This window comes from Moschus berezovskii, chromosome 20 (assembly GCF_049115385.1).
Source record: "Moschus berezovskii isolate FMDL1 chromosome 20, NW_MosBer_1.0, whole genome shotgun sequence".
NCBI lineage: Eukaryota > Metazoa > Chordata > Mammalia > Artiodactyla > Moschidae > Moschus > Moschus berezovskii.
In genome coordinates this window covers 47,282,932-47,306,929 of record NC_142479.1, presented here as the reverse complement: position 1 = coordinate 47,306,929, position 23,998 = coordinate 47,282,932, and the positions used below count along the sequence as shown (strand labels likewise).

At 48.0% G+C, this 23,998-nt stretch overlaps 1 protein-coding gene across 4 annotated transcripts in view; it reads right to left on the bottom strand.

The window, feature by feature from the left end:
* DHRS7B (dehydrogenase/reductase 7B) overlaps positions 1-23,998 on the bottom strand; it is a 42,722-nt gene that overhangs the window by 6,085 nt on the left and 12,639 nt on the right. For 3 of the 4 annotated variants that reach the window (XM_055407508.2, XM_055407510.2, XM_055407511.2), the window contains exons 2-3: positions 6,149-6,327; positions 1,799-1,908 (exon numbers count right to left, since the gene is read on the bottom strand). In XM_055407508.2, coding sequence (XP_055263483.1) covers positions 1,799-1,908; positions 6,149-6,327 — 289 coding nt within the window. Of the gene's footprint in view, positions 1-1,798; positions 1,909-6,148; positions 6,328-14,185; positions 14,322-23,998 lie in introns of those variants that run through there. The other variant, XM_055407509.2, reaches the window with a different exon arrangement.

Below are 23,998 nucleotides of genomic sequence, written 5' to 3'. Positions count from 1 at the left end.
AAAAAAAATTTCCTAAAATCCATATAGAAGTGCAGTGGCTATTCAGGAATAGCAGAACAATTTTGGAGATAAGAGCAAAGTTGGAAGATTCACACTTTCAGTGTTTGAAATTTACTACTGAATTGCACGGATTAAAACAGTATGGTACTGACATAAGGATAGGCATATAGATCAGTGGAACAGAATAAAGTGTCCAGAAATAAACCCTCAAATTTAGATTTTTGACAAGGTTGCCAAGGCCATTCAAGAGGGAAAGGAACTCTGGGCAAACCAGATATCCACATGCAAAAGAATGAAGCTGCAATCTTACCTATCACCATGTACAAACACGGCCTCAAGGGCTTCTCTGGTGGTCCATTAGCAGGCAGGACAGGAGACTAAGTTTTGATCCCTAAGTCAGGAAGATCCCGTGAAGGAAATAGCAACCCACTCCAGTATTCTTGCCTGGAAAATTCCATGGATAGAGGAGCCTGGCGGGCCACAGTCCATGGCATCACAAAGAGTCAGACATGACTGAGCATACACACTCAAAATCTAGAATATACATAGAACTCCTTAACAACAAACAACCTGATTAAAAATCAGGAAAAGGACTTGAATTGACATTTCTCCAATTGAGATATATAAATAAGCACATGAAAAGATGCTCAACACCACCTGTAGTTAGGGAAATGCAAGTCAAAACCACAATGAGATTCCACTTGTATCTCCTGCTGCTGCTAAGTCACTTTAGTCGTGTCTGACTCTGTGTGACCCCATAGACGGAAGCCCACCAGGCTCCCCCGTCCCTGGGATTCTCCAGGGAAGAACACTGGAGTGGGTTGCCATTTCCTTCTCCAATGTGTGAAAGTGAAAAGTGAAAGTGAAGTCACTCAGTTGTATCCGACCCTTAGCGACCCCACGGACTGCAGCCTACCAGGCTCCTCCATCCATGGGATTTTCCTAGGACAGTATAATTAAGAAACAGAAAACAAGTGCTGGCACGGATATGAAGTCAGAACCCTTGTGCAGTGCTGGTGGGACTGTAACTTGGCACAGCTGCAGTGGAAAACAGTTTGCAATTCCTCAAAAGGTTAAACAAATCTACCACAAACCCTGCCATTCCACTCCCAGGGATGTCCGAAACAGCTGAAAGCAGGGACTGGAGCGGATACATGTCCACCTGTGTCCACATCAGCATCATTCACAATAGCCTACAGGTGGAGATGCCTTGCAGTATGTCAAGAAAATGGACAGACCAAGTGTGGAACATCTGTATACACAACGGAATACCAGTCCATCAGAAAGGGGAAAGAAGTTGGGACACATGCTGTAATGTAGATGAACCCTGAAGACATTACGCTTAGAGAAACAACTACTCATAGAAAGACAAATATTTTAATCTTATGAGGTATCTAGAAAAGGCAAATTCACAGAAAGTAGAATAGACATTTCCAGGGACTGGAAAGCAGAGGAAAAAGTGGATTGTTTAGGTGGGAACACAATTTTTGTTGGGGACAGACAGGTGATCATTACAAACATGGTGAATGCACTTACTATCACTGAACTGTAAGCTTGTAAGAGGTTAAAATGATAGATATGTGTATTCCCCCACAGATAAAACATTAAAAGTCATTGCCAACCTCCCACCACCAAAAAGAGATGAATAGGTACTGGGGGAGACAGGGAGAACTCGCAGAGAGACCTCTCTCTAAACACGCAGTGGTACAGAGTGGTGGGTCTGAGCCCAGTCTGCTGTGAAGACCTGCAGGGGACGGGCTGCGCCTCTTCCCCAGGCAAGTCCCCCAGGCTCACTCACCTCCGGAGCCCGGGAAGCAGCAAGTTCTTGGCTGAGCTCCTCCAGGGCCTCGGCGTTCCGGCCACAGAGCACCAGCCTAGCACCGGCAGCGTGAAAAACTCTGGCACATTCTAGGGGACAAGAAAGCAGTCTGTCGTCTGGGGAGACCCAGGCCTTCGGCCCCGTCAGCTCAGCTCCCAGCCCCCCAGCCTCAAACCATAGGCCATTTCTTCCCCAAGCATCGGTACTAGCCCCGCCATGGAGGGGTGTGCGGCTGGGAGTCAGGGCCCTCTCAGAGCCATGTTCAGGGCTGTGACACATCCACGGGCAGGAGGGAGCTAGAGCCGGCGGACAGACTGTTGGGTACCAGGCTCAGGATTTTCCAGCACAGCCTTCAGCTCTGACCCTCGCTGTGAGCAGGATCCCCGCTGTCACTGCAAAGAAGCTCCATGAGGCAAGGGACGTGCCCAACAGCCAGCAGCGCCAGAACATCCCCCCCAAGCCCGCCCGCACCGAGGCCTGTGGTTCGCTGTCACCTCAATACAATAGGCACATATCTGCCAGGGACGCTTCTGTGGACACTCAGGACTCTGGTGAGAGGGGGTGGGGAGACACCACCAGACCTGAAGCCTGTAGGGCTGTTCCTCCCGAGATTGCCCGGCTCAAGGGTTCGTAGACACACATGCTCTGCACACTACGTTGCTCAGTTGTGTCCAACTCTCTGCGACCCCACGAACCATAGCCTGCCAGGCTCCTCTGTCCATGGGATTCTCCAGGCAAGAATACCACAGTGGGTTGCCATTTCCTCTCCATACAGTAAGGACAGAAAGTGGGGAGGCTGACAGCCTTGCAAGGAGGTTAAAGAACAGCAGGGGGACAATAAGGGGGACATCATTTTAAAATGATCGGGGGCACGGGGATGAGACCAGGCTCCTCCGAGTCACTAGAGCATCCAGGTGACAACTAAGACCGTCGCAGGGCAGAGTCCAAAACTACCTGGGCACCTGTCTTCATCAGCATTCTTTGGAGGCAATGCAAAATGCGGGCTTGTCAGGAGGGTTCCAGGCAGCTCAGGAATCAGAGACGGAGCTGAACGGTTCAGACACGGGGACAGGAGTGGGCTGCACAGGGTCCCAGGCAGCAGGAGCCCAGCTCTCTGAATGCTGGCAGGTCCCTTCCCCACTTCATCCCCCAGTCTCTTCACAGAGGGGCTGGGGCTGCAGACAACTCTGGGTTCCCACTCCCCAGCCACACAAGGGGGCCTCTGACCTGTTCCCTCCAAGCTCTGGTGTCAGAATCCGAGGGAAGGGCCAGATTGGCCATGGTGGGGACAGAATCACCAGGACTGGGCCGGCCAGGGTCACCTGGGAACCCCAAGACCACAATGGGAAGGGCAGCAGGAGCAAGGAGTGATGCCCCAAACACGGCTGAGTGGTGACTGCCGCGAAGCTCAAAGCCCCTGGGTCAAGAGGACAGATGAAGCGAGACTTCCTGTGGCGGACTCGGTCTCCCTGGGAGGCCTCCTCATCTCCACTTCCCTCTTGTGAGGACTGAGCGTGTCATGGCAGCCTCAGGCAGACAGAAAGTGCCAGCCAGGACTAAGTGTGTTTCTAAGCCGCCTTTTTAGACTGCTCAAGGGACACCCCTGGTGGCCCAGTGATTAGGACTCCCCACTTCCCCCACTGCAGGGGGCAACCGTTCAATCCCTGGTTGGGGAATTAAGATCCCCTGTGCCATGCTGCAAGGCCGAAAAATAAATTTAAAACACTGATGTTGGCAAAAATGGAAACATGGGGTTTAAAGGGCCACAGCCTGTCCTCACTGGAGGCCTGGCCTCGCTCAGGTGCCCACGAGCAGGTCTGTGCAGCCCCCATGGCCCCAGCTGACCATGCAGCCACCCTAGGTATCAGACTGAGTCTCGGGCCCAGCAGTCAAGTGGAGTCTTGATGCTATGGGCTCACAGGACGGGTACGGATCCAGGGATGGAGGAGGCTCTGCGGTCCAGGCGACCATCTTCCCCGGCCAAAGTGAGGGCAGCGTCCCTCAGGAAAGGAGGGAGGAGGTTCCGGGTGACAACGCCCTCTTTCCAGACACAGCTCCTCCTGCAGTCTCACTCGCTCCCCTGATCCAGGTGGAGCTTTCTGGAAGGAGGTTCAGGTCATGTGGTGTCCTCTTCCCTGAAGCCCATCCTGACCAAGGGCTCAAACCCAGATTGAGTCAAGACCCTACTCTGGCCCCGGGTGGGCTGCTTGGGTCACAGCCCAGCTGAGTCTCCTTGGGTGGGGTGGGATAGGGGTGGGGGGTGCTCTCACAGAGACCCTCGGTGTTCCCGAGGCCAGTCTCCTACCATTCCCAAAGCCCTGCTGGCTTCCTCATCCCATTTCATCCTGACCTGACCGCCATAGTGGGCATTCTGTGAGCTGCCACCAAGACGTAAGGTGGGGGACATGGGGGTCCACCCGGCTCTGGAGACTGTCATCCACTTCACAGCAAAACAAAGGGAGGAAATTAGAGCTTGTATAGGAGTGACGGGGATGCAAACAACAAACCGGGGAGAAAAGCTGATACAAAGAGGCAGAAGGGTGGAGGGAGAAGGAGCACATTTATCTCGGCTGCCAGCCAGTCCCCAGGCCTCTAGCCCTGCTGGCTTATAACCCCCCAGCTGCTCACAGCCGTGGAGCCAAGATGTGTCCCTTCACCCGGAGTCCTGTGATCCGCATGACAAGCCAGGAGACACAGCAGGAGGAACACAGAGGGCCGTCTGAGCACCCTGCATGTCTGCCAGGCCTCCAGGGTGGCCAATGTGGGCAGAGCCACGAGGGTGGGCGAGGTCTCCTCCCCACAACCCATGGGCAGTGGCCAAGGGGTGTCTGTACTGAGGCCAGAGGAGAAGAGACACACGGCCTCCTAGCCCTCTGATGGGACCCAGGAAACAGCAGGAAGAGCACAGACACACAAGGATACACAGGCCCCAGTGCTGCAGGACATGGGATGAAGAGAGGACAGCCTCTCCCCTACGCATGTGCATGCTGGCCCCGCAGCCCGCCTCTCCCACACAGCCAACCCTCAGATGCTCTTCAAGGACATTAAAAAAACGCTTCTCTCTGCTGCGAAGTGGCGGCCGCTAAGAATCTATATTTAGCGCTGAGTAAGGTCAGAGGCTCAGCTGTGGCTTGGGGCTGGGAGATCTGATGACAGACCTCAGGTCACCCCCAAGACCTCACCTGAACACCATGCTGGAGCACGCATGGACCCCTGTTCCCTGAAGCCTGCAGGCCCCCTGGCCACCAGCAGTCTAGTCCTCATCTGCTCCCCCATGTTCCTGCAGCCCCCGCACAGCCCTGCCACTCTGGGCCCTTCCTGCCCACCTCGCCGCCTCCCCAGGGAGAGGAGACGTGGGCTTCCATTTGGCTTCAGGTTTCTGCCTACAGATCCCAGAAGGAGTCACGCCTTCTCTGAGGGTGTGGAGGAATCGGGAGATGAGCCCGAGCCAGCACACACCTGGGTGCCGTGCCTGCCGGCTGCGGGGAACACACGGGGTACACACGGGCAGAAGTCCCTCCTCTCTGCAGGACCTGGGCTCCCCAAGGGGAGGGCCCTGCCTCCCATCATCTGTCCCAGCATGTGGCGGGAGACACAAAGGTGCTGGGTGTACCCCACCACAGGGCACCTCGGCCTCGTTCCACGGAACTGAGCACCAGCGTGGGGAGTGTGTAGGGTGGCGTGGCACATGTGCAGATCCCGACACACCTGCACAGGCACACTCTGCTGAGGGCAGCCTGGGACCCAGAAGCGCCATGTGGGTCTAGAACCAGACTAGAACCTAGCTCAACAGGAGGCTGGCTGAGGAACAGCTGATGCCTCGTTGATGCTGTCCTGATCTGCCCGGATACAGCTGGAGGCCCCGTGAAGAGCAGCAAGGAGAAGGTGACCCCAGAGCCTTAAACTAGGGATGCGGATGAATCCAGTAAAGACCCTCAGAGAAGCAAAAACATTCTTCAATTCAACGGACATGAGTCTGAGCAAACTCCGGAAGACAGTGAAGGACAGGGAAGCCTGGCGTGCTGCAGTCCATCTCTGGGGACCTCTTTGGGGTCGCAAAGAGTCGGACATGATGGAGCGACTGAACAGCAACTGGGAAGCTGGGTGCCGCCACATACAGATGCCCGTCTCCACGCTGCCCGGTGGTGAGGCTGCCCCGGACACGTGTGTGGCCTTCTCCCTGGCTGCCACCTCCAGCCCTGGTGCTCCCACGGCCTTTTCTTCCCGGACCAGGGACAGGGGGCCCCTTGCTGCCCAGTCGCCGGCCAACCTCATGTGTCTGCACCCGCGCCCCCGGCCCCTCCTGCACAACACTGCCCCAGGACCCACCTCGGCCCAGGCCCGACGTGGCGCCGGTGATAACCACCACGGCGTTCCGGACGTAGGCCCTCATGCGCAACCACTGAAGCAGCTTGAAGAGGCTGAAGAGGCCCATGCAGCCCAGGAGCAGGGGCAGAATGGCCGTGGAGGTGATGAAGTCCATGACCCGCGCCCTCAGCAGACTCTTCCTGGAAGAACAAAGCACATCAATTAGTGACGAGCTGGGGGAACGCCAGGGACTTGGCCACCCTCTGCCCCTGAGTCTGACACAGACCCAAGGTCCCACATCTGGGCCTCAGTTCTGAGCCTGGCAGGATGTCCCCAGGTCCTGCACCCCATGTGGACCATTCAGCGTGGTAGAACCAGTTTCCTCTCTGTAGGGACACAAGCAGGCATCGCAGGCTGAACTGGGTGGCTGAGGACCCGCTCCTGGAGCGCATCAGCACCCACCAGAGTCTCCCTCAGAAACCTGTTTCGGGGAAATTGATACCAGCCAATACTATTTCCAATTCATGGTATTTGTGAAATGAGTAAAGTTTTTCTGTAAAAAAGGAAAAAGGAAGCCATACAATCCTTACACTCCTCTCAGGAGAGACATCCCCTGGACGGTGTCCTCAGTGGCCATGGGCCTCAGGACGCCCCAAGGGACTCACAGCATGGTGAGCACCCTCTGCGATGCAGGTGCAGACTCAGGCCTGGAGCGGACGCCCTGCACACTGTGCCCTGTGCCCACCCAGTGTCACTGGTGAGCCTTGTCCCCCGAAAAATTGGGAGGCCATGGCAGTGGGCACACAGCTGTGCACGGTCCACACTTTGGAAATGTCCACTCCTTCCAGGACTTATCCCACCACCACTCCCCACACCCCCATGCCCAGAGGGGAGACACAGGGCTAAAGGCATGTTGAGGAGGAGCTGAGGGGAGCAACCATGTGTGCCACCCAGAGAAGGTGGCCCCAGGCCCTCCAGGACCATGAGATTAAGGGCTCGGGGAAGAAGGGCTGCAAATCAGAAGGGACTTCAATCATTCATCAGACTGAATGACTTCAGTGTCCTTGCCCAATCCCAAGCCCTCAGCTCAGTTCAGTTGCTCAGTCGTGTCTGATTCTTTGCAGGCCCAAGGACTGCAACATGCCAGGCTTCCCTGTCTATCACAAACTCCTGGAGCTTGGTCAAACTCATGTCTATTGAGTCGGTGATGCCATCCAACCATCTCATCCTCTGTTGTCCCCTTCTCCTCCTGCCTTCAATCTTTCCCAGCATCAGGGTCTTTTCCAATGAGTCAGTTCTTCACATCAGGTGACCAAAGTATTGGAGTTTCAGCTTCAGCATCAGTCCTTCCAATGAATATTCAGGACTGATTTCCTTTAGGATTGACTGGTTTGATCTCCTTGCAGTCCAAGGGACTCTCAAGAGTTTTCTCCAACACCACAGTTCAAAAGCATCAATTCTTCAGCGCTCAGCCCCACATATATAAGGATGTGTTTCCCCCCTTCCCATGACAGCACCCACTCTGGTGCCTCAAATGCGGGAACACATGGAACCCTCACGGGCCCACCTGTGTGTTGCCTGCGCTGCACTGACCCTGACATCCAGGTTTGCGAGGGCCATCCCGATCTAAGCTACAGGGCTCTGTTCCAATCGGAACTGTCAACAAAGCTATTTCAGTGTTCAGATCAACTTTTCACCTGCCTTTCCCATACACCTAAATTCTTAATCAGCATAAAAAATTAACATCCGTGGACAAACATCTGCAAAAATGACTCTTTCCTATCAACCTCCACTTAATCTACTTCTGAAACACCCCAGCTACCGTCTGCTAAGCGGGCAAATTCCCCTCTCACCCGACACTGTGCCAAACCCACACATGGATGTCCTGGCAATCCAAGGGGCTTCCAAAGCACCTAGCTCTTTACCTGGGTACTACTGGCACCAATGCCTGCCCTTAACTGAACGTTCAGGCGGGGCTGAGCCCCAGAAGCAAGGCAAGGACCTAAATGTCCTTTGTTTGGCACCTAGGAAGTTCTCAGAGAGGTTCAGTGCAGGCAGGAGCGCCTCTGGCACCCGTGGATCTGTGGGTTCCGCCTGGGGGCCTTCACAGGGCCCAGCCCTGAAGACTGTGGGTAGACTTCAACCCAGGGAGGACGGCTGTGCGGGAAGAGCTTTATCCCCATGGCAACCCCAGATCCTCATACCAGGTAGGTCCCAAGAAGGAGCACGCTGCTTGGCTCAAATGACCCAGGCCCAGCCACTGCCCAGGAAGCCCAGGAGTTGGGGACACTGCTTATGGATGGACAACAGGCTCAGCTTTCCAGAGACCACAGCCGCGTGAAGCCTGCCCATCTCAGGCTTCACTGAAGGCTAAAGGTGAATGACCAAGCACCAACATGCAGCCCTGTTGCCTCCCAAATTCAGAGGTTTCCGAGACCATCTGGAGAACACAAACACATGGCGGTGGCAGCACAGGGGCTCAAAGACGAGCCCTCGCCCTGCTGGCACAACCTGCTTCGGCCTCTTACCAGCCTGAGTGGGGGCCACTCCGCTGGGGTCTTGGCACCCGAGTTTGTAAAGTGAGGTCTGTAAAACAGGTTTGTGGCGAAGGACGAATTAACACATAGAAGTACATGTACGGTCCCTGGCCCACGGTAGAGCTCAGTAAACACGGCTGGCACCAGCAGCAGCAGCATGACCCATCACTAACTGAAAACCCAGGAATCAGTTTCACAGCAATCAGATTTCCAAGGTTGTCTGAAGGGGTCTCTGGTTTATGAAATAAAGGAAACTCATCAAATATTGCTATAATTTAATGTTTATGCCTCATAAACCTCCTGGTTTAATTAAAGTAACAAATAGGAAGAAAGAGACAGAATCCCATTGCCCAGACTTCCCTAGTGGTACAGTGGATAGGAACCTGCCTGCCAGTACAGGGGACACAGGTTCAATCCCTGGTCCAGGAAGATTCCCATGCCACAGAGCAACTAAGTCCATGTACCACAACTACTGAGCCTGTGCTCGAGAGCCCAGGAACGGCACCTACTGAGCCCACGTGCCATAACTACTGAAACCCAAGCTCCCTAGAGCCTGTGCTCCACAAGAGAGAAGCCACTGCAATGAGAAGCTCACATACAGCAACTAGACAGCAGCCCCAGCTCACCACAACTAGACAAAAGCCTGCACAGCCAAAAATTTAGAAATAAATAATACTAAATATTAACATACAGAAATCGGTTGCATCACTTTACACTAACCATGAAATACCAGAAATGAACAAGCAATCCCTTTAAAAAATAGCATGAAACCAATAAAATACTCAGGAATAAACCTGACCAAGGAGGTAGAAGATTGATATGCTGAGAACCATAAAACACTAATAAAGGAAACAGAAGGTAATTCAAAGAAATGGAAAGATATCCTAGGTTCTTCGATTGGAAGAATATTGTTACAATGGCCATGCTACCCAAACTATTATACAGACTTAATGTGACCCCTATCAATTTACCTATGACATTTTTCACAGAACTAAAACAAATAATCCTAAATCTTATATGGAACCATTAAAGACCCAGAATTGCCAAAGCAATCCTGAAGAAAAAGAACACAGCAGGAGGCATAAACCTCCCAGCATTCAGATAATACTACAAAGCTACAGTCATCGAAACAGCATGGTATTGGCACAGAAACAGACACATGGATCACAGGAAAAGAACAGAGAGCCCAGAAATAAATTCAAAGACCTATGGATACTTTTCCGGTAAGCGGCCTGAGGTGACCCCTAAAAATGGTGCACTATTCACTCGACCCAGAAAACCCCACAAAATCATGCAAATCAAGAGGTTCAAATCTTCGTGTTTACTTTAAGAACACTCGTGAAAACTGCCCAGGCCATAAAGGGTATGAATATCTGAAAAGCCACCAAGTATCTGAAGGATGTCACTTTAAAGAAGCAACGTGTGCCATTCCGTCGTTACAATGGTGGAGTTGGTAGGTGTGCACAGGCCAAACAGTGGCGCTGGACGCAGGGTCAGTGGCCCAGAAAGACTGCTGAGTTTCTACTACACACGCTCAGAAACGCAGAGAGTAATGCTGAACTTCAGGGCTTAGATGCAGATTCTCTGGTCATCGAGCACATCCTGGTGAACCAAGCCCCCAAGATGCGGCGCAGGACTTAGAGAGCTCACAGTCGGATCAACCCCTACATGAGCTCTCCCTGCCACATTGAGATGATCCTTCCTGAAAAAGAACAGATCACTCCTAAACCAGAAGTGGAGGTTGCACAGAAGAAAAAGATATCCCAGAAGAAACTGAAGAGACAAAAACACATGGCTCGGGAATAAATGCCACAAAAAATAAATGCAAATAAAAGTGAAAAAAAAATACCTATGGACAATTAATCTTCAACACAGGAGGCAAGAACATACAATATGGGGGAAAAAAGTATGTTCAGCAAGTGGTGCTGGAAAACCTGAACAGCCACATGTAAATCAATGAAGTTAGAACACATCCCTCACACCATACACAAAAATAAGCTCAAAATGACTTACAGATGTGTCTGACTCTTTGTGACCCCATGGACTGTCTATGAAAATCTCCAGGCCAGAATACTGGAGTGGGTAGCCTTTCCTTTCTCCAGGGGATCTTCCCAACCCAGGGACTGAACCCAGGTCTCCCGCATTGCAGGTGGATTCTTTACCAGCTGAGCCACAAGGGAAGCCCAAGAATACTGGAGTGGGTAGCCTATCCCTTCTCCAGCAGATCTTCCTGACCCAGGAATAGAATTGGGGTCTCCTTCATTGCAGGTGGATTCTTTACCAATTGAGCTATCAGGGAAGCCCAAATAAAGACAAGACACCATAAAATACCTTGAAGAAAACACAGGGAAAACATTCTCTGACATAAATGGTACCAATGTTTTCTTGGGTTAGTCTCCCAAAGAAATAAAAATAAAAGCAAAAATAAACAAATAGGACCTAATCTACCTTACAAGCTTTTGCACAGCAAAGGAAACCACAAAATGAGAATTAAAAAAAAATGAAAAGACTGGGAGAAAATATTTGCAAATGATGTGACCACCAAGGCTTAATTTCCAAAATATATAAACAGCTCACACAAGTAAATACTAAACAACCCAATCGAAAAATGGGCAGAAGACCTAAATAGACATTTCTCCGAAGAAGACGTCCATGGATAACGGGCCCATGGAAAGATGCTCATCACCATTAATCATTAGAGAAATGCCAATGAAAACCACAGTGAGGGGCCAACTCTGTCCAGTCAGAAGGGCCATGACTAAGAGTAAATGTTAGCGAGGGTGTGGTGAATAGGGAGCCCTTTAATACTGTTGGTGGGAATGTAAGTTAGTACAGCCTGTATGGAAAACAGTATGGAGGTTCCTCAAAAAACTCAAACTAGAGTTGCCATGTGATCCAGCAATCCCACTCCTGGGCATACACCCAGACAAAACTATAATTCGGAAAGATACATGCATTGTTAGGTTCAGAGCAGCACTATTTACAATATCCAAGACCTGGAAATAACCTAAATGTCCATCAACAGATGAACGGATACAGAAGATGTGGTGTGTGTACATACACATACAAACACACATGCAATGGAATATTATTCAGCCACATAGAGAATGAAATAATGCCATTTGAAACAACATGGAGGGACTTAGAGATTATCCTACTAAGTGAACTAAGTCAGAAAGACAAATACCATATGATATCACTTAAGTAGAATCTAAAACATGACACAAACGAACACATCTATAAAACAGAAACGACTCAGACATAAAGAACAGACTTTTGGTTGCCAAGGGGGAGGAAGGGTGGAGGAAGGGAGTGTTGGGAGTTTGGAAACAGCAGGTGCAAACTACTATACATAGAATGAATCAGCAACAAGGTCCTACTTGAATGGTACAGGAAACTACGTTCAATATCCTGGGATAAACCATGATGGAAAGGAATATGAAGAAGTATATATATCACTGAGTCACTTTCTTGTACGGCAGAAGTTGACACAACACCAAACCAAAGTTTAAAAACAAAAAAAGAAAATGTGGCTGCGACTACAGTCATGGAGGCTGACACAGCAAGGAGGGAGCAGACAAGGGCTGCAGCGTCCCGTCCGCCCCTTTCTCACAGCCAGGGAGGAGCAGGATGGAGATAAACGCACCCAGCAGAGCACACCACTGACACAAACACAGCGCCATGCACCTGTTCAAAGCCCAAGTCAGCACCTCTGACATAAAGAGAAGAGAAACCACACACCGTCATGGATACATCTGGTGTTCCTTGAGCACCTGACACAACATCGCACATCAGCCTGGGTCTTCTGGCCCCGGGGACCACTCTGCCCGAGGCAAATACGGCACCGGGTTAAGGGGGTCTATTGTCAGCCCACTTTCTGCAAGGAGAGTGCACCTGCATTCAGTCTGGCAAGTTCTCAAAATCAGAGCGTAAAGTAAACTAGAAACCAGCACCAACTCTGCCCAGAAGCTCCAGACGATGGTGGGAAAAGGGACACCCCAGAGTAAGCCACCTATTGTAGAGTCAGGTTCAATTTCAGCATCACTTCCCTGAACAGGTGAAGCTGCAAACATTGACAGTCTCACCTCTTTCTGGGAGTTTCTCAAATTCTTAAAGGTCTCCCAACTTTCATTCTGCTCTGCAGTGCACAGGGCCACACGAATGGCCCCTGGGTCTCCCAGTCTCTCAGAAGCAGCTGTGCCAACGCCTTTCTGTCTCACTCCCACCGGTGCGGACCGCCAAGAGAACAAAACACAGAAGTAACTCAGCCCCGCAGCCTTAGTGTGGTGTCTGGGCCTTCTCTGAGCCAAAGGGCAGAAAAGAACTGAGTCTCGGCTGGCCATATTTCCTGATTTTTATCTCCTATATAAACCAAAGTGTTAGTATTGGCAGTTGGGGGGTGGGGGAGGTTTAACATGGCACATAACATGTATATGTTTTGCATTTTATATCAAAATGCTTAACTGCTAGTTGTAGATATAAATGGAATACAAGACTGGAGGTTTAAAAAAAAAAGGGGGAGTGGGGAAAAAAATCTTGCTCACGATTCCCAGCATTTGGAGATGAGCTTATAGCACGAGGTGCAGTCAGACAGGATGGGAAGCTTGGAGACAGCGGGGAGGCGGGGCATGCACCAGCCAGGTGTCCCCTGGACTGGGAGCAATGGAAGCAGGGCCACACACTGAGAGCCACGCCCATTCTCCAGGACAAGTCAGGAGCCCAGGATCGGCTGGTGTTTTCAGGCCCAAGTCAAGCGTGTGAAGGTGGAAAAGCCCCTTCATGGGCGGCAGGAAGGTTGTGGGAGTGCACTGCTCTCCTGCTCTCTAGACAGGCTTTCAGAAGCTCAATCTGGAACTCCGAGGAATCAACCTGAAGTAGGCTTGTCACCGCTTATGCCATCTGTTCCATTTTCCATTCTTTACTCAAAATCCTACATTGCATTTCACAGATGGAATCTGCTCCTAAGATCCCTTTCTTCTCTCAAACAATTACAAAAATAAAATAAACTGAAACTTCAATAAAAACAGGTTGTTAGAATCCACTCAAAAACCACACACAGAAATTAAACCATTAACAGCCACATCTGAAAATCAAAGGCAGGGATCTGAGAACCCTCCAAAGTCAAAGATAATGATGAGTTCAGGTCTGTAAGGGTCAGTCATGAAATCACTTGCCATGTTAAGTACAAGAAAATGGGGCAAAAGGGTAGAGAGGGGTTCCAACTGGGCGGCAGGATACTGAAGCCACATGGCAAGGAGGGGCCTGGCAGCAACAGGAGTCAGGTTCCCGTTCCCGCAGCCCGCATTTAATTCCACACAGCTGCTCTGCTAAAGGCGACCTAAGCTACAGGTCATGCTTGTGACCCATATCTGAAAATACATATCTAATTTCAGAAAGTAAGAACAGAGTGAAGCCACTCTTTTGTGGTCCTAAGCATACAAGAAGCAGCAGCTAAGGCCATCTTTGACCGAGAAGCAGCAGCTAAGGCCATCTTCGACAGGAAAGACAAGATAGCACCTACCTCAGGCGGCAGGCGCTTCACCAGTGGCAGGTCCTGACACCAAATCTTCTCTGGTCTTTTGACCTGAAGCAGAGTGACTCAGACCGGAGGCCAGAGGATACCTTCAGGTCAGCAGGCCCTCCCTGGAATGCTGGAACGAGCCATGGATGAGTGGCCTGTGGGGTGTATTTTGAGATGCCAGCCTTAGGGCCCTCAGTTTAAAGGAGTGCAGGCCAGCATTAGTGAAGACAGAACCAAGAGGAAGGCCTGAGAGTATTTCAGACCAGCTCTGGGGCGTCCCGTCCTGGAAAAGCAACCACGCTGAAGTAGGCACTGCTCTGCAGTAAGATGCTGAGCACCGACTGCCCACAGCCCGTCAGGGAAGGTGGGAAGAGGGGTGCCAAACACAGCTCCAGACCCTGCAGGGCGGACTGCCGACGCAAGGACAGGATGCTGGAGGCTAACTGTTTCTTACGGGCCAAAGTCTTCCTTCAGTTTTTAAAAACAACACTTAACGATAGCTGCCCAGACACTGTGTCACTAAAAACAATTTTGGTTTCTAATGTGCCTTATAAAATGAATTTAGTATTACTAGAAGATGCCCATGTGACCTTGCCCTCTCCCTAGAACACACACCAGACCTGCACCATCACCCCAAAAGAAACCACACAAAGCGGTCATTGCAGTGGTAAAGCAGAAAAAGTACCAAGCTGGCGCTGGGGAGGGGAGTTTAACTTCACCTGTTGTGTCCTTGACATGCAAGCAGATTTACTCTCTGCAACTAACTTGTGCTAACTTACAAAATGGGGCTGACTATTTTAATGAGGAACCACGTGGGAAGTACTCTGTAAACGCTAATGTCCTGCTGACTCATAAAGTGACTGAAAAAAAGCACTTCCAGAGAGGATTTCAGACAGGAACTGCACACAGGCAGCCATCTTGAAGGGTGTTCAGCAAAAAGACCAAGCTCTTTACTTTCTATTCACATGTCACGTGCAGAGCCTCTCAGCTCAGCTCCGGGATGGCTCTGGCCCACCCATTCATCTATGGCACATCGGCTGCCATTTGCACCAGGAGCTGGGCAGGCCAGGGCTGTAGGGCGATGGACCTGTGAGACACAGGTTCTGACCTCACGGAGCTCACAGCCCAGACAGACAGACTGACGATAAAAAAAGAAACAAAAATTAAATGACTAGTGATAAGGTCGGAGAAGGCAATGGCAAGCCACTCCAGTACTCTTGCCTAGAAAATCCCATGGATGGAGGAGCCTGGTAGGCTGCAGAACGTGGGGTAGCTAAGGGTCGGACACAACTGAGCGACTTCACTTTCACACATTGGAGAAGGAAATGGCAACCCACTCCAGTGTTCTTGCCTGGAGAATCCCAGGGACGGGGGAGCCTGGTGGGCTTCCGTCTATGGGGTCACACAGAGTTGGACACGACTGAAGTGACTTAGCAGCAGCAGCAGCAGCAGCAGCAGCAGTGATAAGGTAGCCTGTCTAGAGGACAAGCCTCACCTGAAGCTTTGATTCAAAGTCAAAACCACCCAAACAGGCGTGCTGGCCACACAGCACACAGCCCACCCCAGGGCAGCTGCCAGCTGCAACTCCCGAGTTTTAGGAGAGAACACTTTCTAACTCATTCCATGAGACCAGAAAGAAAAACACTGTAAGAAAACTACAGAACAATATCCCTTTTGAACAGTGACACAAAAATCCTCAACAAAAAAAACCTATCAAACCGAATTTAGCAGTATAGTAAAAGGATTATACATCCCAACCATGTGGGGTTTGTTCCTGGGATGCAAGATTGATTGGTTCAACATATGAGGTAAGCAATGTAATACACCACATCAACTGAAGGAAATAAAAACACATGATTGTCTCAGTTGATGCAGAAAAAGCATCTGATTAAGAAATAAGCATCCGATAAAATTTAACACCGTTTCCTGATGCAAGCACTCAACAAATAGGAATAGAAGGAAACTACTCAACACAATTAACAGTCATATACTAAAAACCTCCATTAAACATCAGACTCAATGATAAAAGAATGAAAGCTTCTCTTCTAAGATCAGGAACAAAGCAAGGATGCTGACTTTCACCACCGCTATTCAACATACACTGAAAATTCTAGCCAGAGCAGTTAGGCAGGAGAAAGAAATAAAAGGCATCTAAATTGGAAAGGATGAAGTAAAATTATTTGTAGATGATGTGATCTTGTTTGTGGAAAACCCTAAGGACTACAACACACACACACACACACACACAACACGTGTTTTAAAATGTGTTAGAATAGAGGACTTCCCTGATGGTCCAGTGACTAAGACTCCACGCTCCCAATGCAGGGGGCCCGGATTCGACTCCTATTCAGGGAGCTAGATCCTACATCAGTTCACTCACTCAGTTGTGTCTGACGCTGTGACCATATGGACTGCAGCACGCCAGGCTTCCCTGTCCCTCACCAACTCCCCAGAGCTTGGTCAAACACAGGTCCATTGAGTTGGTGATGCCATCCAGCCATCTCATCCTCTGTTGTCCCCTTCTCCTCCTGCCTTCAATCTTTCCCAGCATCAGGGTCTTTTCCAATGAGTCAGTTCTTCACATTAGGTGGCCAAACTATTATCCATGTGTAGAGTCATCTCTTGTGTTGTTGGGTGTTTGCTATGATCAGTGCATCCTCTTGGCAACTCTGTTAGACTTTGCCCTGCTTCATTTTGTACTCCAAGGCCAAACTTGACTGTTACTCCAGGTATCTCTTGACTTCCTGCTTTTGCATTCCAGTCCCCTATGATGAAAAAGATATCTTTTTTTTGGTGTGAGTTCTAGAAGGTCTTGTAGGTCATCATAGAACCATTAAACTTCAGCTTCTTCAGCATCAGTGGTTGGGGCATAGACTTGGATTACTGTGATACTGAATGGTTTGTCTTGGAAATGAACAGAGATCATTCTGTCATTTTTGAGACTGCACCAACGTACTGCATTTCGGACTCTCTTGTTGACTAAGAGGGCTACTCCATTTCTTCTAAGGGATTCCTGCCCACAGTAGTAGATATAATGGTCATCTGAATTTAATTTACCCATTCTGGTCCATTTTAGTTCACTGACTCCTAAAATGTTGATGTTTACTCTTACCACCTCCTGTTCGACCACTTCCAATTTACCTTGATTCACAGACCTAACATTCCAGGTTCCTATGCAGTATTGTTCTTTACAGCATCGGACTTTACTTTCACCACCAGACACATCCACATCTGGGCATTGTTTCCACCTTGGCTCAGCCTCTTCATTTCCTCTGGAGCTATTTCTCTTCTCTTCTCCAGTAGCATATTGGGCACCTACTAACCTGGGGAGGTCATCTTTCAGTGTCATCTTTTTGCCTTTTCATACTGTTCATGGGGTTCTCAAGGCAAAAATGCTGAAGTGGTTTGTCATTCCCTTCTCCACAGTGGACCACATTTTATCAGAACTCTCCACCAAGACCCGTCTATCTTGGGTGGCCCTACAGGGCATGGATCATAGTTTCATTGAGTTAGACAAGGCTGTAATCCATGCAATGAGTCTGGTTAGTTTTCTGTGATTGTGGTTTTCATTCTATCTGCTCTCTGATGGAAAAGGATAAGAGGCTTGTGGAAGCTTCCTGATGGGACGGACTGGCTGTGAGGGAATCTGGGTCTTGTTGTGATGGTCTGGGCCGAGCTCAATAAATCTTTAATCCAATTTTCTGTTGATGGGAGGGGCTGTGTTCCTTTCCCTGTTGTTTGGCCTGAGGCCTCAGGGTCAAAAGGACTTATGGCAGCACTGTTATATTCAGTGCCCCTGACCCTATGGCAGGCCACTGTTGACCCACGCCTCTGCCAGAGACTCCTGGATGCTCACAGGCAAGTCTGGCTCAGTCTCTTGTGGGTCACTGCTCCTTTCTCCTGGATCCTGGTGTACACAAGGTTTTGTGTGTGCCCTCCGAGAGTCTGTTTCCCCAGTCCTGTGGAAGTTCTGTAATCAAATCCCACTGGCCTCCAAAGTCAAATTCCCTGGGGGTACTCAGTCCCTTTGCCTGATCCATAGGTTGGGGAATCTGTTGTGGGTCCTAGAACTTTCACAACAGAGCAAAAACTTCTTTCATATAATTGTTCTCCAGTTTGTGTGGGTCATCCGCTCAGTGGCTCTATGGTGCAGCTAATGGACACCGCCTCCAAAAGGATTTATGTCACATGCGGAGCCTCCCAGGTCTGCTGCAGCCAGAGCCCCGGTGCCCGCGACAGGCCACTGCTGACCCGTGCGTCTGCAGGAGACACTCACAGGCAGGTCTGGCTGAGTTTCTGTGGGTCTCTGAGTCCTGGTGCGCCAAAGGTTTTTTGTTTGAGACCTCCAAACGTCTCTGGCGAGTATGGGGTTTGATTCTAAACGTGATTTCACTCCTCCTACCATCTTGTTGGGGCTTCTCCTTTGCCCTTGGATGAGAAATATCTTTTCTTGGTAGAATCCAACATTCTCCTGTCGATGGGTGTTCAGCAGTCAATTGTAATTTTGAGTTTTCACAGGAGAAGAGGAGTGCACGTCCTTCTACTGTGTCATCTTCCTACATGTTGCAACTAAAAAGTCCCACTTGCTGAAGGAGCAGACAGACAGAACAGGCTCCATCTTGAAAGCAGGACTCCATCTTGGGCCAGACTGTGGACTTTGAGCTATATGCCCAGTATGTATGGAAATGACATACCAACTGGAAAACCAGACCGCCCCCACCATGGAAGAGCCCCAGGGTTTGTACCTAGACTCTCCGTTGCCTAAAAGAATACCCTAATTATCTGTGTAACCGAACAGAATCATAAATTCTATTATGCTTATTGGGGTATGACCACAGGCCTGATAATTGTCCACTGTTAAGTACCTAGGCTTAAGGCATATGAATCACGGGTTAACTTTGATTGTATCTTTCTTTTCCTTTGTTTAGGCTAGTTTCAGAGAATTTCGGGAGGTGGATTTAAGCATGTACACTTAGGGTATATAAGGTTTTCACAAAAACTGGCCGGGGTCCTTGGCTAAGAGGAGACTCTGCCTTGGGCCCACCGGTGTAATAAACTGCACTCCACTATCTGCACTGTCCTTCTGAGGGAGTTTGTTTCCCAGAACACATGGCTACAACATTGCCACAGCTAAAGATCCCGCATGCCACAACTAAGACCTGGTGTAGCCAAATAAATACATAGCAATTTTAAGTAAAATAAAATGTGTTAGAATAAACCAATTCAGCAGCAGGACACAAAGTCAACACGCACAAAAAAAATCAGTTGTATCTGTATACATGAAAAATGAATAGTCTGAAAAAATTTACAGAAACAATTTCACTTACGAGAACAACTAAACAAATGAAATACTTAAGAATACATCAGGGAGGTGAAGACTTATACAATGAAAACTATAATATATTGCTGAAAGAAATTAAACAAGACATAAATAAATGGAAACATATCCCATGTGCATCAAGTGGAACACTTACTACTATTACAATGTCAATCCTAATGAAAACAATCTGCAGATTCAATTCAGTCCCTATCAAAATCCCTATTGTGTCTTTTGCAGAAAGAGAAGAACTCATCCCAGAATTCACATGGAGTCTCAAAGGAACTGAACAGTCAAAAGAATCTTGGAAAAGAGCAAAAAAGCTGGAAGAACCACTTTCTAATATCAAAACTTACTACAGAGCTAGAGTAATCAAAGCAGGGTGTTGGCACAAAGACGGACATAGACCAATGGAATAGAGAGTCCAGAAACAAACCTTTGCATATATGGGCAAGTAATTTTTGATAGGGATGTCAAGACAGTTCAATGGGGAAAGGACAGTCTTTTAAGCAAATGACACTGAGAAAACTGGATCTACAAGGACTTCCCTGGTGGTCCAGTGGTTAAGACTTCATGCTTCTTTTGCAGGTGGCACAAGCTCAATCTCATGCCCTCTTCATGCTGGGTGGCACATCCAAAAACAAAAACTTAAATTAAAAAAAACCCTGTATATCCACATGCAAAAGTTCAAATTTGGACCCTTTTACAAAAATAAACTCAAGATGGATCAGCGACCTCAATGTAAGACCTAAAGCATATTTCTTAGAAGAAAACAGGCAAAAGCTGATTTTACATTGCACTTGGTAATGATTTCCTGGATAAGACTCCAAAGGCGGAGGTAACAAAAGAAAAACTAGATACACTGATTCATGAAAATGTATGTGTTGTGCATTGAAAGACACTATTCACAGAGTAAAAAGGTAACCCACAAGTTGGCAGAAAATATTTTCAAATCATATATCTGATAAGAGAGCAAATATCTAATATGGAGAACTCTTAAACTTTGAAACAAAACAACCTGATTCAAAAATGGGCACAGGACTTGAATAGGCATTTCTCTAAAGAAGATGTAAAAACAGCCAATAAGTATATGAAAAGACGCTCAATATCACTAGTCATTCAGTTCAGTTCAGTTCAGTCACTCAGTCATGTCCAACTCTCCGCGACCCCATGAATCACAGCACTCCAGGCCTCCCTGTCCATCACCAACTCCCGGAGTTCACTCAAACCCATGTCCACAGAGTCGGTGATGCCACCCAGCCATCTCATTCTCCGTCGTCCCCTTCTCCCGCCCCCAACCTTTCCCAGCATCAGAGTCTTTTCCAGTGAGTCAATTTGTCACATGAGGTGGCCAAAGTATTGCAGCTTCAGCTTTAGCATCAGTCCTTCCAATGAACACCCAGGATTGATCTCTTTTAGAATGGACTGGTTGGATTTCCTTGCGGTACAAGGGACTCTCAAGAGTCTTCTCCAACACCACAGTTCAAAAGCATCAATCCTTCGGCGATCAGCTTTCTTCACAGTCCAACTCTCACATCCATACATGACCACGGGAAAAACCATAGCCTTGACTAGACGGACCTTTGTTGGCAAAGTAATGTCTCTGCTTTTTAATATACTATCAAGGTTGGTCATAACTTTCTTTCCAAGGAGTAAGCGTCTTTTAATTTCATGGCTGCAATCAGCATCCGCAGTGATTTTGGAACCCAAAAAAATAAAGTCTGACACTGTTTCCACTGTTTTTCCATCTATTTCCCATAAAGTGATGGGACCAGATGCCATGATCTTTGTTTTCTGAATGTTGAGCTTCAAGCCAACCTTTTCACTCTCCTCTTTCACTTTCATCAAGAGGCTTTTGAGTTCCTCTTCACTTTCTGCCATAAGGGTAGTGTCATCTGCATATCTGAGGTTATTGATATTTCTCCCAGCAATCTTGATTCCAGCTTGTGCTTCTTCCAGCCCAGCATTCCTCATGATGTACTCTGTATATAAGTTAAATAAGCAAGGTGACAATATACAGTCTTGACGTACTCCTTTTCCTATTTGGAACCAGTCTGTTGTTCCATGTACAGTTCTGACTGTTGCTTCCTGACCTGCATACAGGTTTCTCAAGAGGCAGGTCAGGTGATCTGGTATTCCCATCTCTTTCAGAATGTTCCACAGTTTATTGTGATCCACACAGTCAAAGGCTTTGGCATAGTCAATGAAGCAGAAATGTTTTTCTGGAACTCTCTTGCTTTCTCCATGATCCAGCGGATGTTGGCAATTTGATCTCTGGTCCCTCTGCCTTTTCTAAAACCTGCTTGAACATCTGGGAGTTCACGGTTCACATATTCCTGAAGCCTGGCTTGGAGAATTTTGAGCATGACTTTACTAGCATGTGAGATGAGTGCAATTGTGCAGTAGTTTGAGCATTCTTTGGCATTGCCTTTCTTTGGGATTGGAATGAAGACTGACCTTTTCCAGTCCTGTGGCCACTGCTGAGTTTTCCAAATTTGCTGGCATATTGAATGCAGCACTTTCACAGCATCATCTTTCAAGATTTGAAATAGCTCAACTGGAATTCCATCACCTCCACTAGCTTTGTTCGTAGTGATGCTCTCTAAGGCCCACTTGACTTCACATTCCAAGATGTCTGGCTCTAGGTCAGTGATCACGTTATTGTGACTATCTTGGTCGTGAAGATCTTTTTTGTACAGTTCTTCTGTGTATTCTTGCCACCTCTTCTTAATATCTTCTGCTTCTGTTAGGTCCATACCATTTCTGTCCTTTATCGAGCCCATCTTTGCATGAAATGTTCCCTTGGAATCTCTAATTTTCTTGAAGAGATCTCTTGTTTTTCCTATTCTGTTGTTTTCCTCTATTTCTTTGCATTGATCGCTGAGGAAGGCTTTCTTATCTCTCCTTGCTATTCTTTGGAACTCTGCATTCAGATCCTTATATCTTTCCTTTTCTCCTTTGCTTTTCGCTTCTCTTCTTTTCACAGCTATTTGTAAGGCCTCCTCAGACAGCCATTTTGCTTTCTTGCATTTCTTTTCCATGGGGATGGTCTTGGTCCCTGTCTCCTGTACAATGTCACGAACCTCCGTCCAGAGTTCATCAGGCACTCTATCTATCAGATCTAGTCCCTTAGATCTATTTCTCACTTCCACTGTATAATCATAAGGGATTTGATTTAGGTCATATCTGAATGGTCTAGTGGTTTTCCCTACTTTCTTCAATTTAAGTCTGAATTTGGCAATAAGGAGTTCATGATCTGAGCCACAGTCAGCTCCTGGTCTTGTTTTTGCTGACTGTATACAGCTTCTCCATCTTTGGCTGCAAAGAATATAATCAATCTGATTTCGGTGTTGACCATCTGGTGACGTCCATGTGTAGAGTCTTCTCTTGTGTTGTTGGAAGAGGGTGTTTGCTATGACCAGTGCTTTCTCTTGACAAAACTCTATGAGCCTTTGCCCTGCTTCATTCACTAGTCATTACTAAAATGCAAATAATAACTATGAATACAATGAGATACCACCTCACACCCATTAGAATGACCACTATCAAAAAACCGGAAAATGCAAAGTGGGAGGATATGGAGAAATTAGAACCTTATGCACCATGGGTGAGAATGTAAAATGGTATGGCCACTGAAAAAAACACTATACAGCTTCCCCAAAAAAATTAAAAATAGAATTATCATATGATCCAGCAATTCTACTGCTGGATACACATGCAAAAGAACTGAAAGCAGGGTCTTGAAAAAAATACCTGTGCCCCCATGTTCACAGCAGCATTGTGCACAACAGATAAAACACAGAGACTACCCAAGCAAAATGTGATACGTGAATACAATAGGATATATACACACAATTCAGCCTGAAAAGGAAGCAAATTCTGACACATGCTACAACACGGATGAACCTTAAAGATGTTTATGCTAAGTGAAATAAGCCAGACACAAAAGCAAATACCATATGAGTCCACTTACATGAGCTACTTAGAGCAGTCAAATCCTTAGGGGCAGAAAATTGGGGGTTGCCAGGCGCTGGGGGCAGGGAAGGAAATGGGGAGCTGTGTTTTAATGGGTACAAAGTTTCCATTTTACAAGACGAAAAGAATTCTGGAGACATGGTGGGGATAGCTGTACATTATAAATGTATTTAGCACCTCTGAACTGTACCTTTAAAATTGGTTAATGATGTAAATTTAAATTATGTATATTTTATGACAATAAAAAATATTTAAGTATGTCACTCACAAAGGATAAAACATTAAATGCTATCTAATTTCAAGTAGGTTCATGGCTGAAATCAGATAATTTAAAAATTCTAACAAATTAATTTCCTCATGGATTTGGATAGATTTGCTTTGGCCCACTGTTCTTTCTCAGACAATTTACTTAGGATGATGGTTCACTCTGATTTCCAACTCCAAGTTATTTTTAGAACTGAAAACCTAACTGTGAAATATAACTATGAAAGGTCCTTTACTCTGAGGCAGTTTTTATAATG